Source organism: Eurypyga helias, unplaced genomic scaffold (assembly GCF_000690775.1).
Source record: "Eurypyga helias isolate BGI_N326 unplaced genomic scaffold, ASM69077v1 scaffold23747, whole genome shotgun sequence".
In the NCBI taxonomy this organism is placed as follows: Eukaryota; Metazoa; Chordata; class Aves; order Eurypygiformes; family Eurypygidae; genus Eurypyga; species Eurypyga helias.
Genome location: NW_010260161.1, coordinates 30468 through 45334, shown reverse-complemented (window position 1 = coordinate 45334; position 14867 = coordinate 30468). Strand labels below are relative to the sequence as shown.

The 14867-nt window shown below is 51.5% G+C and overlaps 1 protein-coding gene across 1 annotated transcript in view; it reads left to right on the top strand.

Moving 5' to 3' along the window:
- The window catches only part of COL13A1 (collagen, type XIII, alpha 1), a gene marked incomplete at its 3' end in the record, with an annotated part of 44817 nt that overhangs the window by 2980 nt on the left and 26970 nt on the right, over nt 1-14867 (top strand). The window contains exons 3-10 of the mRNA XM_010154952.1: nt 3162-3197; nt 4655-4681; nt 5731-5757; nt 6824-6850; nt 6963-6989; nt 7278-7304; nt 11120-11185; nt 14743-14859. Coding sequence (XP_010153254.1) covers nt 3162-3197; nt 4655-4681; nt 5731-5757; nt 6824-6850; nt 6963-6989; nt 7278-7304; nt 11120-11185; nt 14743-14859 — 354 coding nt within the window. The remainder of the gene's footprint in view (nt 1-3161; nt 3198-4654; nt 4682-5730; nt 5758-6823; nt 6851-6962; nt 6990-7277; nt 7305-11119; nt 11186-14742; nt 14860-14867) is intronic.

Genomic DNA, 14867 nt, shown 5'->3' with positions numbered 1-14867 from the left:
TGTGCGCCCGGCGTTTCAGCTGTCAAGCCTCTGCTTTTTTGTGGATGCAGCCAGCCCTCTCCACTCCATCCCCGCACAGCCTCCACCAGAGATTTCCATGAAAAAAGACGCGGAGACTTAATTCTCTCCCCCGCAGTGGGCACTTCCGATTTTGATTAACCTGTGAAGAGTACCGTCCTTGACCTGCAGAGAGGATGGGCCGCCGGCAACTTTTGTTTCACAGCAGAGGTCAAGTGAGAGAGACCTAGGCAGCGCGAGCACTTGGCTACATCTGTCTTTCCAATTAACTTTCCAAAAGCCCCATGATAAGTGTTTCTAATAAGAAACAGCTTTGCCGGTTCCCAAGCCCACCTGCCTGGCACGCTGGAGCTCGAGAAGCGGCAGAACCAAAGCCCAGGACACAAATGGGTCCCCCCAAGTGTTTTATACCCACCAAGTGTTTTCTACACCGCAGGCGGTCCCTGGCCACGTGGCCGGCTGCGGAGGAAGGGCTGGCAGGTCTTTCCATGCCAGGCTCTGCGCGAGACCACCCTGCTCCGCAAACTGCAGATTTTTGACTGTAAATGCCCCGTCGTCTTTTGCTGTTTCTCACAAGCTGTAGCTCTCGGTCTTCTGGATATAGTGTGGTTATAGTAACTGGAGAGAAAAGCCATCAATCCCTGTCGGTCCTGCAAATGGAGACAGGCACCGCTGTTTTCTTGATGGACACATGCCTGGTCTGCAGGATGATTTTTAATGTCTGCTTTGGTGCTGCTGCTTTGCCTCATTGCCTCTGCTGCTGTTTGGGAAAGCGCAGAACACGTTGCATTTCCAACGCAGCAGAAAACATAGATGGCAGATAATAAAAAAAAAAAACCCAAACGAAAAAGGGCTTTTGCCTACACCAGTCAAAGCCCCGAGGTGCCAGGACTGGCACAACTCCACGCTTCCACCCCCAAAGTCTACTGTGAAGATGATCCAGTTTCCCGGGGAGCTGGTGATAGGTCAAAAGGATGGCTGAGCACTGAAGACAAACACGGAAACCCTGGCCAAGGGGCCACTCGGAAAGATGTGGGATGACAAATAGTTTCCAGATTTTTTTGTTTGGAGGTTAAAGTTTTTGCTTGAGCTCAGAGCTGCTTAACTTCTGGCCAGAGAGGGACAGTACGCCGATAGTGGCAGAAACAGACCGTCTCCATGATTTGGCAGCTCCCAGGATTACATACTTCATACGATCAACATTTTAAAAAGAAGACAAGGAAAAACAGCCACCCAACAAAAACAGTCTCTTGGAAGCACTCGCTGCTGAACTGTTGTTTTGGCCTGATACTGTGCAAATCACTCTGCCGTCCTCCAAGGAGAAAGAGGCAGCAGTCTGTAGTCTACAGAGGAAGCCAAATTGCACCGTTTCCAGGTTTTCTCCCTAATTCTTTTTTTAGCACTTCTTGTCCAGGGAGGTGTCCAACAGGGAACCAAAATTAATGAATTGTGGCTAGGCTCTTCTTGGTTCTTGCCTTTTTTGAAAGCAGCGGTGGACAGATCCTTTAATTTATAGTGTATCTTCCCTCCTGGTCACTGGCCAACAAGACCAGGTGGTTTTATATGTATCTTGCAAAGCAAAGCTGACCAAGTTCAACTTTGCAGAACTAAAACAACAGTGCAAATGCGATTAGGTCTTGCTAGCGTCACGTATAAAGCCAGAACGGCTCAGTGCAACATGGGGCGTTTTGTGGTAGGGGCATCCCCCGAGGTCTGCAAAGATGTTATTTGGCCTCATCCTCTGGAGGGGTAAACCTTCATCCAGTATCTTTGTGGAGAGAGGGAGGTGGGAGGAGACCTAACCTGAAGGTGAGGGTTTTCCTTGCTGATGTGGCTTTGAGATCTCTCCCAAGGGATTGTCATTGCTTCACTGTGACAAACCTCAGCATCACAGGCCTGTCCCCTCCCTCCCTTCCCTTGGCACCACATGGGATCGCTCTGGTTAAGGCAGAGATGCACCCGCGTGCGTTTCCTTTCAGCAGCAAACCCTTGTTTACGCGCAGCTTCTTCCTAGGACCCTTGTGGGACTCAAACAGCCCAGTCATGGTATCTCAAATTGCCTAAGAAAGCGTTTTCTTCCCCGGAATGGAGCAGGAGAACACATAAGAAACCCGGGTTTCTTGGCACGGTAGCATGGCTTTCAGGCAGCAGCGGTCACTCGATGAGTGTGGTACAGGATTTACCTCATCCATGTTTCCATCTACATGGGTGTGCTTCCAGATCTCCTCAAGTCTGGTCCATATTGCTTCCTGACTTGGCTCACGCATTTTTTGGGAAAATGAGATTAAAAACTCCTTAAGTAAAGTGGTGTCTTTACTGAAAACCCATGAGCCCAGGGAACTGTGAGCTGGGATGTCACAGGTCCCAGAAGAACTGTGAAAAATTAACAGCCAGGATATTTTCTTTTTTTTTTTTCTTCAGTGTTTTTAAGTGGGTGATGAAGAAGCTGCCAAACACATCCCAAGCCAGTGTTTGCTGTACCTGATCCCAGACTGGCAGCCAACACTGGCTAGCCAGAAAGAGTCAGGGGAAAGGACTTGGTGCTCATGTTCCTCTCATCACACTACCTAACTCTTCTTTTTCTCTTTGCTCTCAGAGGAAAAAAAAACACAAAAGAAAAAAACCCCAAACCATCTCTTCTCCAGAATTATTTGTGAGGAAAATGAATGCACTGGGACATGAGATTAGGGGAGGAGGAGAAGAGGGATGGCTGTGTTTAGACATCAGTGACCTGCAAGGTTTGTCTTGCATGGAGCAGCACCCTGCATTAAACGCCTCCAGTTTATGGCAGCAAGAACTGCCATAAAATGAGCTCAGCCTCTGGAATATACTCCGAAAGCCTAACGTATGGGCTAGGGACACCCATTTAATTAATGTAGAAACTTCAAGAAAACTGCTCGCTGTCCAAACTGGACCTGCTCCAGCATTTTCTTGGCCCTGTACAAATTGGAGTGGGGGTGAGACATTTCCCCTCCTTCCCAAGACACTTTCCCCTTGGAGGGGAGTTGGGTCTTGGGTAACTCTTCAGAGAGCCATAGGATAAATGGGCAGAGGCTGGAGGAAAGGCTCCGTAGAGAGGACTTAGAGTCCATCAAAATCCACTTCAGTTCCTCTAAAATGCTGTCTCCGTTTCTCCTTCCCAGGGACAGCCTGGAACAAGAGGTTTTCCTGGATTCCCGGTAAGTGTGGCTGTTAATTTATGAGGTGTGCGATGTTACCAGGAAGCCTCATTAGCGCTTGCTGTATCTCATCATTTCTGTCTGAAACCAAGGACCTGATCTGATATCACTGGACAAAGTAATTTTTATTTAATTTGTTTTTCTTCCTTTTTTTTTTCTTTTAAATGATACTTAGGGGAAAAAAACCAAGAAAAAAACCAACCCCAAACCACACAACTCCGAAAGGAAATTAATTTTAAAAAAACCACCCAAGTGTTAAAATAACATAGTTGAAGCCAAATCTGTTCAGTAAAAGAAAATAGGAAATACCCCCAAACAAAGAAAATAACCAGTAGGTAGGTGAAATTCCAACCTTAACTGAGCCTGTAGGTGATCTTGGAATAGCAGCACGTGCCTGTGATTCAGACGGGGCCCTGCATGATGTAGGTCAGCTGGGGACCGTGCGAGGCTGAACACCCTGGCCGTGCCAAGGGGAAAGGAGAGAAAGCAGGAAGAGGGACTCTTCTCCAGCACTGTTACAGGTGGGCGAGGGAACAGAAAACAGGCTCAGGAGAGGACCAGGCAAATTCCTTTTCGGTCCTACAGTTGCTGGCAATGCTTGCTGAAGCGCTGGGGCTGCTGGAAAACTCGGGCGCTTGCTATTTATTTGTATGCATTTATCCCGGACGGCTAGGAAGCCCAAGGCAAACATAAACACCCCCCGCATCCCTGTTCCCGCCAGGCAGCTCAGCTGCTGCTCCAGGACACGCGATGGGCCAGAGCAGGTTTGCGGGGGAGACTCTCCCGCCTGGAAAACAGGAGGAATTGGCAGCCTCCGAGCTGTCTGACCGGGCTCCGTGGTTCTGCCCTCGGCGAAAAGGGGGGCTGTGAGCTGCGCCTGGGCTGAGGAGAAGCAGATCCCTCCAGGCCTTTGAGGTCTTTGGCTTTCAGAGGCGTAGAAAACAAATCAGCCCTGATCATGAGAAAGTGCCGGGTGGGACAGCGCTCTACGGAGCCTGTTTCTCATCAAATAGTACCTTCAGAATGCTGCTGAGCTGTGTCACCTCTTCCCTGGGACACTTTTATTGTTCTATCATCTGCAAAAAATTCCTCTTCCCCCAAAAGTGGGTGCCTTTTTAAACCAAGGTCTTGGAAAAAAACTGCTGATTTTCAACGCGTTTACAGGACACCACACAATTTGATATGCTGAGGGTTTTTTTGCAAATTGCCCATGAATCCCTCCTCCTTTCCATTCCTTTCTTGTGTCCAGCCTTGCTGCTGGAATGGGCTGACAGCGAGCAGGTCCTTGCAGAAGTAATTGGGAAGCTGGGCTGGTAGCTGGTGGGCCGGGGAGCAGCCAGGACTCGGCGGGCGGGCAGGGGGAGATGCAGTCTTGCGACACGTGCTGCTTGCTGGTGCAGATGGACAGACACCCCGATGAAAGCATTTCTCATCACTTCTCCTTTTTTTTATTTCAGGGCCCCATTGGCTTGGACGGCAAACCGGTAAGCAAACCGCTTCTCCCAAAGGTTTCTGCCCTGCCTCCTGCCATGTCCCGCTCTCCTGCCAGCCTGCCTGTTATAGAGTGTGTTTTTAAGAGGATTATTCTGCAATGTCATGCACATGCATGGCTTAAAAGAAAAGTAGAAGCTTGGCAGGCGGGAGGATACCGCAGATGCCTTGGGGAGGGGGGGAAGATGCAGGAGTCAAGAGATTAGGGAAGGCAGAGAGAGGCTGTTTCCTTTCTAGGCAAATCTACAAAGCAGCACTTCACAAGTGCAACAGCCTGGCTGCTGCCGGGAAAGCCTTAGCAGGCTCTCCCATCCCGAATCGGACAGGCAGAGCAGGCCCCTGGGCACCAGCCCCCTGCCATAGGCAGCCGACAGCTTCGCTTGAAGTCGACCCTATAGCTTCTTTCTTTTGGCGGCTGTGCTGCAAAGGGTTGCAGTAGAAGAGGAAAGGAACCTAAAGACCTCCATGCTATCTTTAGAGCTTATAATCAGCTTTGTAGGAGAGAGACACCTAAGTTCTTCCCATCCTTCAGAGAGCGAGGCACAAATATAGCTAATTCCCTCTGAACCCAGCTGACACAAAACCCATACCTCCAGGCTGCCCCTTAGTCAAGTTCCCTGTTAGACTTCCTCTAGCCATACTGTGGTGGGGAAGGAGCTAGTAGCATGTACCTCTGGCACCTCGTTTCCTACAGCAGGGCCATGGGGAACATCACTGTCAAAAGAGACCCAGCAGCGTCTCTTGTGCTGCTTTGGGGACACACACGTGATCCCGGCAAGGCGCAACGCCATGCACTCGCTGAAGTCTGCACTCCCACAGAGCCTTTGCACCCCGTATTCATCCTCCAGAGCTTTGTTCTCAGCATTTTGGGTAGCAGGGAGCGGTGTCCCGTTAGGTGTGTGAGCAAAGCTCCATGTGCAGGGCATTGCGTGTCCCTTGGCAGGTTGCGGGCACCTCCTGGGGCGAGGGGTAGGCGGGTTAAGCCAATGTCGTCTCGAGACTGCAGTGGCTGAAGCTGATGCATGTTTTCTTTCTTTTTCAGGGCCATCCTGGACAGAAGGGAGAGATGGTAAAAAACTCTGTGTTTGTCTGTGGGTGATGGGCTGGTTGGAAATGACGTTGCCTCTCAGCTGGAGACAAGCACGCAGGCAGGGTAGCGATCCCGGTTCAGCCAACGCACTAGCTGCCTCCCCAGTTCTGTAACTTCATAATAGCAGTGCTGGGATGTACGCCTGTAATTTTTACATTATGGCTATCAGATTCATCATGTCACAACAGCCACTCTCTAGTTATGTATGGGATATGTTTCCCTTGCAGTTAGCAATTACGTTCTTTAAATATACTCTGGGAGCTGACATTTTTTGTGGTTGGCCTCATAGCAGAAGTAAAAGTTGATGGAAAGTTTTCTGAAAACCCATCTGGCAGCTTTCAACTTATCTAACCAAAAAAACGGGGGCATATTTTTTATATTAAATATCTCTCTTTCCCCTCTCGAAGCTCTGTTTCATATGTGCATCGCACTGAAATGCTTTTGGTTGAAAATGATAAACTTAGGCCACGCTTGATGGAAACACAAACGTTGTTTTGTTCCTCTTGACATCTCTGGTGATGAAGTCCCCGAACACAACCATGCCAAGCTAGCAGCCCTGTAGTCACCTTCCCTCAGTGAAACGCTGAACGTTTTCTACTGCTAATTCTGTCCTTTGAGCCTGAGCGTCAGCGTAACCCTCTGGCAAGCACATGTTGAAGACCCCCCTTCCCCGCTCCTCAGCGGAGGGCTGAGCTGACATTGCACAATCCTTGCTCAGGCGTCGGTCCTGGCTGCTTCTGGTTCCATCCCAGAGCCTCAACCAAGGAGATGCGCTGTCAGCTGAGGTCCTGGGAACAATAAGGGTGTGTTTTCCTGATGATTTTTCCCCTCTCCTTTTAATAATTGCCCCCCGCAGTGCAGCCAGAACATGTGAGCGTTTTCACTCCTCCAGAGTAACAAAGGGAACCCAGATCTCTCTCGGGAACTTTTCTCCACCATTGTTTTTAAAAGCTGAGTTTCCTACTCCACACACTGAGAGTTTTTGTCTTCTTGTCACTGTAAACGGGAATCCATCTCGCATTCACGATAATGTGTTTCTTTCAAGGGTGCTGCAGGTCCCAGGGGACAACCCGTAAGTATCCCATCTCTTGCGATCATGCCTCCTCCTGATCCCTTCGCCTTGCATGCACTGAATTCTTCATTTACTGAGGGATTTTTTAATTTTAATCGCTTTTCTTTTATAGGGACCCCCTGGACAAAAAGGAGAAAAGGTAATTTTAACGGGAGGTGTGTTGAAAACCAAATGAAAAGGGACTCGGTGGGCTTGGTGATGCTCATTCTGGCTTTGAGTAGTAGCTGAGAAAGACAGCAAGAATAGAGGGGCTCTGGGGAGAGAGGGGACAGGAGGCAGGGTGCTCGTCGGGAGCAAGTTGACATAGCTGCACCGAATTCAATACAGTCACGATGATTTACACCTTCTGGATCTGACCCCGTGTGTCTATTCTGGTCCTTTCTGTTTGTGGTTTAAACTCTTCCCTTTTAATCCCCTTCTTTCACAGGGTCAGTGTGCAGAGTACCCGCACAGGGTAAGTGATTAGCGTTATTATCGTCTGTCCCGTGCCTTCCTGCATGTTAATCCTCCTTCGTTTGAATGGCTTTTTGTTGGAAATATAGATGGTTTCATTAACAAGATGCGTCATCCGGGCCCCGAGGGCAGCGCTCGGCTGATTGATGTGTTTCGCAGAGAAGCAGCTGATAAGCTTTTCCAGGAGGGATTGTTGGTTCTCTGCTCTGTTCCTGCCCACCGTGGCTGACCCCCAGCTAAATGCTGTCATTGCTGCTTCCTGCAGACCCTCCCGTGCTCTGTGCCACGGCGGGGAAGGTCTGTATCCTCACCCCAAAGCCCAGTGGAACCTGGGGGTTCTGGAGGAGTAGAGGGCACCCACTCACACCTTGTGCTGCTGCACCAACTCCATCCTGCTTCCACAGACTCTGCCGCGGCCAGGAGCAGCGGAGGGTCTGCAGACCTCGGGGAGAACCTGTTGTCGCTCTTCCTTTTTTCTTCTCCCTCGTGCTGGCCTCAACCCTGCATAGAGACAAAGAGAAGGGTTGTGCTCCCTGCCCAAAAGTAACTGTGACTGCCCCTGGCCACAGCGCTCCGGCTGGTCCTTGGTGAACCGGTCCCCATGCTGGCACCCCAGGCCTGCAAAAAAAAGGCAAAGAGGGAGGGTTAGCGCCAGCAACCATTGAACGGAAGCCAGGATGTTGCCCCACTTGCCTCTTTGTCCTGGCCTGGCTGACACACACCGCAGCCAAGAGAGGAGAGAGTACATCGTGGGGTTTGAAGGGATTACAGCGGTAAAATTTAAGCAGCTCTAAAAACAACCGGAGTGCTGAAAATCCGCTGGAAATGCGTTGGAACGACATCATATGAAGTGGCTGGAATTTGTAATCTGGGTGTACAGGGAGACAGGCTTAAAGGCTTTCTGTTTATTTCTGACGGGCCTCTGCACAATTAGCTGGGCTCTGGTCCCTGGCCCACGGGGAGCAAGGCTCTGGATGCTCTGAGGCACGGGAGAGAGCTTGGGCTGGCGGTGAGGGAGGTGAGGGCCATCGCTGCGTGCCAGTCCTGTACAATAATAGCCGGTCAGCTGTGTTTATTTAGGCGAGCTGGCTCACTAGGTTGTTATGTTAAAAAGAAGCTAGCAACAACGTTCACCCAAGAGGTGCCCTGGGCTCCTGTTACGGCCCTTGGCTCCGACTGTCCTCAGTCCTCAAGGTGAACAGCAGTGGCAAGACCCGCAGCAACACTGGGAAACTCAGATGCAGGTTGTGCATCACTGGGAGGAGCCTGTGCTCGGACCTGGGGGCAAAGGCATACCAGTTTGGTGGATCAGGGTTGTAGGCAGCCCAGGGTGACATGCCGCAGGGCTGTGACAGCAGGGGAAGGGCTGGTGCAAAGCCTCACATCCCAGCAAAGCCTGGCGATGTTTCTTTGGCTCTCATGGAGGTGCTTCTGGTCTCATCAGGCAGCAAGCTCAACACTTTAAAAAGCCCATGAGTCCTCCCAAGGCAGAGACATGCTTACGGGAAGGGTGACTGTCCTCAGATCAGCTCAAGGGTGGGCTGTCCCGAAGGGTCCAGTCACAGGCACAAATCAGCAACAGAGCTGCAGCTCCCTTTCTTCCTCCCCAGATGAAAATTAGGATGAGCTTTGTTGTAAAAATGCTGCAATTTGACTAAAGTGCAATTTTTCTTGCTTTACTGGTTGACCAGTAAAGTCGCTGTCCTTTGTTGGATGTTCTGGGCAAGGAAATGAAAACCACCATCCTGAAAAAAACAGGGATGTTGTTTCAGTTTTGTTTCGTCTTTGTTTTCTTAGGAAGGAAATGTAAGGCTAGGATGTATGCCTTGGCTCATGCTGTAGTTTCCTATTTTTTTCTGTATGAGCCTGTATGTCCTGCACTGCCATGAGGGACAAGGCCAGGAACGGGACTACCCGTTCCGTGTGAGCTGCCCGTTCGAGCTGCGGCCACCCTGGGGAAGGGCGCTCAGCCTAGGAAAAGGGGGGATCAGCCGTGCTCCGTCTGCTGTCAGAAATGTTCTGTGTGTAACTGACCCCATTTGTGTTACGTGTCTTCACTGTCCCCCAGGAATACCTAAGTACCACCCTTGCAGCCCTGCGCTCTAACCAGATCCTTACGCTAAAGGTTTGTGGGTGACAGTCTGACGGGACCCGGTTCTGTTGCAAAGGCACGAGGATGCAGATCCAATATTGCACGCTGCCTGCTGGAAAAAACCTTGCCATTGGGACACAGAGGGGGTAGGGCAGGAGCTGGGTGGAAGAGGCTTCAGGTTTCTTCTCTAAACTCTCACACTTGCACCCAAATCCATAGCTGGGTCTTGTCTTGCCTCTTTTCAGGACTACTTCTCTCGATGTTCCTCCTTATCCTTTTCAGCATCCTGGAGGCTGCATGCTATTTCAGATCCACTCCAGCACTTGAGGAGCCCGGCAAAGCCAGCTCAGCTGGGTCTGGGCCACGCGTACAGATGTGTGCTGGGCACGCCTGGCATGGGGGCGTGGGGATTTACAGCAACATCCCCTTTGAGGAGATCACTAGGGTCCTGAACGCTCTCCTGAGCTATGGGGCCTCCTGTGCTGTCTTTTAGAAAGAGAAGGATTTCCTTCAGGCATAATCGGCCCGGCTGATTTTCCGGCAGCACTGCTTTTGTGTGACAGCTGTGGCTCTCTGGATCAGTTCATTCGGACACAACGGCTGGTCACAGGGCGGCGATGCTGCAATATTGGGTTGTCACTTCACTTTGCAACAGGACTGGATCCTCTCTTTTGCTGCAAACATGATGGATGGCGTTTAGAGGGATTAAAGTGCGCTGCTTGGATGCGTATGGATGCCGCGGTGGGAGACCTGTGGGCACACCTCTCGGGTCTGCGTGCACAGCTCACGTGGGGAAACGTTGCACCCGGGCATGTTTTCATGCCTCAGCACGGAAAGCCTCTTTCTCTTCTCCCTGTGTAAGTCAAGAGCAGCTTCAATGGAAAACTGATAGGAACAGGAAAGTGGATCAGGCCAGAGGAGCATTCCTGGGCCTGGAGCCGGCACGGTGGGTGCCATGCTGACAGCAGCGTGCATGCAAGTGGAAACTGGATACAGCAGAAGGATGAACAAATGCTCCTGAGCTTTAGTGCATTTGATTTCTATGCGTCCGGGTCAGCTTTGTGCCCTAAGGCAGCATTCCTGGCTATAAGCAGCCGGAGGCTGATGTTACCGTTAAACGAGGAAAAGCAAAGCACAGGCTCCCAAGGCAGTATCCTGCTCAGGGCTCTGAGGCACCAAGGGCCAGTCTTCCCCTTGACTGTGCTCCGGATGAACCACGCCAGGACCTGCTGCTGGCCCCGGCTAGCCCCTCTCCATCCCCTTCCACACCCCGAGGAAGGGTGAGGCCCAGAGATACGCTGTGTTTCTTGCAAGGGAAGATAGGAATAGGAAACAGCACTTGGAAAACTTGGAGACAATTGGCATTTTGATAGCTGCCTCAAATCCAATCATGGGAAATTAAGAGTCTTGTCCCTGGAGAGTTTAGCAGAGGCGGGGGGATGGGGGGATGTCTCGCAGTAAACACTGCCTGAGGGGAGCCGCAGAGCCAAATCCAAACCCGAGACACCACAAGTCCCCCCCCGTGAGTGGCGCACGGCGCAGGGGAGCTCAGAGGTGTGCCAGCAGGTACCTGTGCCACGCACCCGCGGCTCTCTCGCGGGGGGTTGTTTTCATGGCAATATCTCTGTTCCCCTCTTCTCTGTTCTCTCCCCTGGCTGCTCTCTGGCTCTCGGTGCCCTAATGGCCTCTTTTGCCCCGCGACCTTCTGGTTTGAACTTCTTCAGCTGTTGCCTCTCCTCAATTCAGTGCGGCTGGCTCCACCTCCGGTCATAAAGAGACGCACTTTCCAGGTAGACTTCTCCTCCTTGTTTCTAAGCCTACCCCGATGCTTGCGATTAATCAGCTTGCTACCTGTCTTTCTTCCCCTGCGGAGGGGTTTCCAAGAGGTTTGGGCAGAGCTGAGGGACTTTCTTTGAAGCAGAGGAAATCTTTGATGCGATAACGCGGCTAAAAAGAAATGCAGTGAAGCCTGTTCTTTAAATCAAATAAATGGGCCATGAAACTGTTCTGAGGACTGTATGCAAATGGTCTCCTACCTTAAGCAGTCAGTTCCTGCATATTCAATCTCCAGGAGAGGTTAGAAACTTCATGCTGAAATGGGGCTAATGTGTGTGAAGTTTAACTGAGATGGATGAATAGGCAAACGCTTCTTCTGAGGGCTAGTCTAGTCTGAGACACTTGGGAAAATGTGTTTAAATAAGCCCTTATAATGGTTTCATTAAATTGCATTAAATCTCTGTGTAAACACATTTATTTTGGTTTCCAGGACCATAATTCATGTTTAGCTTAGTTTATTTTGGGAATGAAATCATAAAATGAATTATGGAGGTATGAACAGTGAATAAGAGCGTCCATAGTCAGAGTTCATGTGGCTTTTAATGAGCCCACTTTAAGCTCCCTCATTCCACCAGTTGGGCTTAACTTTCCCGTGTGGACAAACCGCTGAAGTGTGCTGGGCACCCTGGATTAAGTGGCTGGGTTTTGTCACCCCGCTGCCTGTCTAGACAGTCCGATGCCAGCAGGGAGCTGCAATATGGGCCTGTGCCACCAGGTGCCTGGTCCTTGCCCAGTGCTGGCAAAATCCTGACCCTATCCCTCCAGCCCATGGTCTCAAACCGGATTCTACGGATACAGCGTTCGCACCACACAGAGCCCCACGGCTTGCACTGGTTGCCCTTCAAAGTGACTGTCTGGAGAGCCAGGCCAAAGACTGACCTCTTGGGAAGGCTTTGAAAGCTGGAGTTTGTATTCAGGATGAAGTGGGAAACTTGAATAGCTGCCCCGCGTCCTGTCGTCAGCCAGGGCTGCAAATTCCCTCTGTCCCCAGAGGCTAACTTCACCGGAGAATTTTGCCATGATCGGTTTTGCCGTTGCTGTATTCACTCTCTAAGTGCAACAAAGTGTAATCCACTCCTACAGACCTGCCAGCACCAAGCAATTCCAGGAGCCCAAAGTAGGAATACTAAGAAAGAATGTGAGACTGCAAAATAGATGTTAGCACCGGCGCCTGGGAGGGGAAAATCCTGCTGCTGCCTCCGAGCGCATCAGCAAGAGCCCTTTGCCCAAGGGCTTGGGATTAGCAGGGGCACGGGCTGAGCAGAGACCTGTGCTAGGAGGCTGAGCAAACACTGCATTGCCGGGCACAACCGTGTGGGGCTAGCTGGTGCCTAAAACAACTGAAAACCAGCTCCAGTCAATGGCTAAAAATATAGAATGACATCTGATGAAAATGACACCTGATCTCCAACTTAACTTATCCACTTACCATCCAGTTAGAGCTGAGGGGGTCTTTTTGTGCTGAATGCACTAATTGCACTATAATGATGTGGTAATAATGTTTTGTGTGTTTAGGGATCTGCATGATGGGCACACGCTGAAAACGCTCTGTCCCAGGCAGCACAGCGAAGGCAATGCAGGCAGGGGTCTGGGTGAGCTCCTTCCAGCCACTTCCCACACTGGGGCAGCGCTCCTGCTCTCCCTGTCCCCCACCGGGGAGCCAGCACCCTTTCCCAGCACCCTGCTGCCCTAAATCTGGAGCATGGACTGGGCTGACAGCAGCTGAGGTGGGAATAGAGGAGGGGGAGCTAAAGGGAGACAGGCCACCTTTGCCTTCCCATGGTGGGCGGTACTGTAGGATGCAACGCGAGGGGAGTCTGTGAAGCTGGGGGGAGAGGTCAGGGCAAGGGGGAATCTAGAAATGTATTCCAGTGTCCTTCAAACCTCCTGTCTTCATTGGATCCAAATTCCCTCCCAGATTTAACAGCTATGAGACCATTTGTGGGGTGGTTGAAGAGCACATAGTATGGAGGAAAGAGAAACTTAGGAAGGATCCCGCATCCCCTTTTCGTGGTCCACAGGGTGAGCCAGGATCCAGTTACAAAGCGAGGAAAAGAGAGGGCACCTTCCCTGCCTGGCCCAGCAGGCTCCCAGCGTGGGCAGCGGGCTGGGCAGCGAAGCAGCAGCTCCTCGAGGAGAAGGGCTGTCGCTCCACACATGACCGAACTTCCCGTGAGCCTGGCCCGCGCGTTGGAAATTTTCTTTTTTTAAATAGAGCCCATGGCAGAAGGGATGAAATTTGCAGCTTATTACTTTCATTTATCATTCTAAATACAGCCAACATCCCTGTATGTGCATGTTCTACTGAAGGCAGCCAGGATAAACAGCACACTTGGTAGGAACACGGGCAGGGGGACGGGTCTGGTGCATCCTCCTGCACACTCGCGTGCGTGGGAGCAGACGGAGTTTTGCCCAGTAGCGCGTACAGGGCTGAGAGAGGACAAACGCAGCAGAGCCCCAGCTTCACACCTGCAGATTTATAGCTGAGAAATGACCGTGTTTGGTTTCTAGCTTCCCGTGCCATCCCCTAAGAAGAGTTTTTCAAATTTAAATGGGGTCGCTGGCAGTAGGTTGTCACGATATTTTATCTAGGGAGAGGGAATGGGAGGGGGCCCATGAGACTGACAGCTTAGCGTGGGTGCCACAGTGCCTTAGGAGTTTGCTGGATTCATCAATTATGGATCAGCAGTCTGGTATTCCAACGCGGCGCTTCCAACCCACTGTCTCCTCAGCGCCGCTTGGTCCCGAGTCCAGGCCCTTTGGGCCAGATGGCATTGCTGAGGCGTGAGCCGCAGCCGCCGAACGGCTACCGAGGGGCCTGGGGAGGAACCGGCTGGAACGGCTTTGCCTCAGAGAAGCTTAAAATGGCAGGTGGCTCCGCACGCACCAGCTTGTTCAATCTGACAAAAACAGGCCCTGCTTGGCGTACGTAGGCCTGTCCTGGGCGGGCTCCAGAAATGCCATGACGATCATGTTATTTTCTTCTGGTTTTGTGGCGTTTCTACTTTTGGTCCTTGGGAAAACAGAGGGAGTGTTGTCCAACAAATATAGCACAGGGAGAAAAAAAAAAAACGGGCTGAGGTAAGGCACTGTGGCTCTGCCTGGAAGCGCCAGAGTGGTCACGGGAGGCTTAGACGCACATGTGACTGTCAAGTGCTTTGGGAAGCCTCCTGGGAAGCTCAGGAGATGTTGGGCCTTGAGATAGGAATTGTACTTGACTGACTCACGAAGGAAAAGGTCTCTTTGGACCACTCAGTCACCTCTAGATCCCTTTTAAAGAGAGCTCTGACAAGGTGGCCTCAGACGTCTTTGCAAACCGTAGGCTGCTGGCCCCTGCCGCCCAGCAGCCCGGCCATCCTCAGCGGGGCTCTTGGAAACCTCTCCTGGCTCTAACCTGGGACTTGCTTCTACCTCTTCTGCTTCAGCCAGGCTGACCTGCCGTGGGCCCTTGGGGGGGCGTGTGGAGGGTTTGTGCTGCCTCCTGGTAATCCCTTGTTTTAACGAACCTCAGGGTGAACAAGGACAAGCGGGAATCCAAGGTCCCCCGGGGCCCCCTGGCCCGCCAGGGCCCACTGGACCAGCCGGACCTGAAGGAACTCCAGGACAGCCCGGGCCAGTTGGGCCACCTGTAAGTCC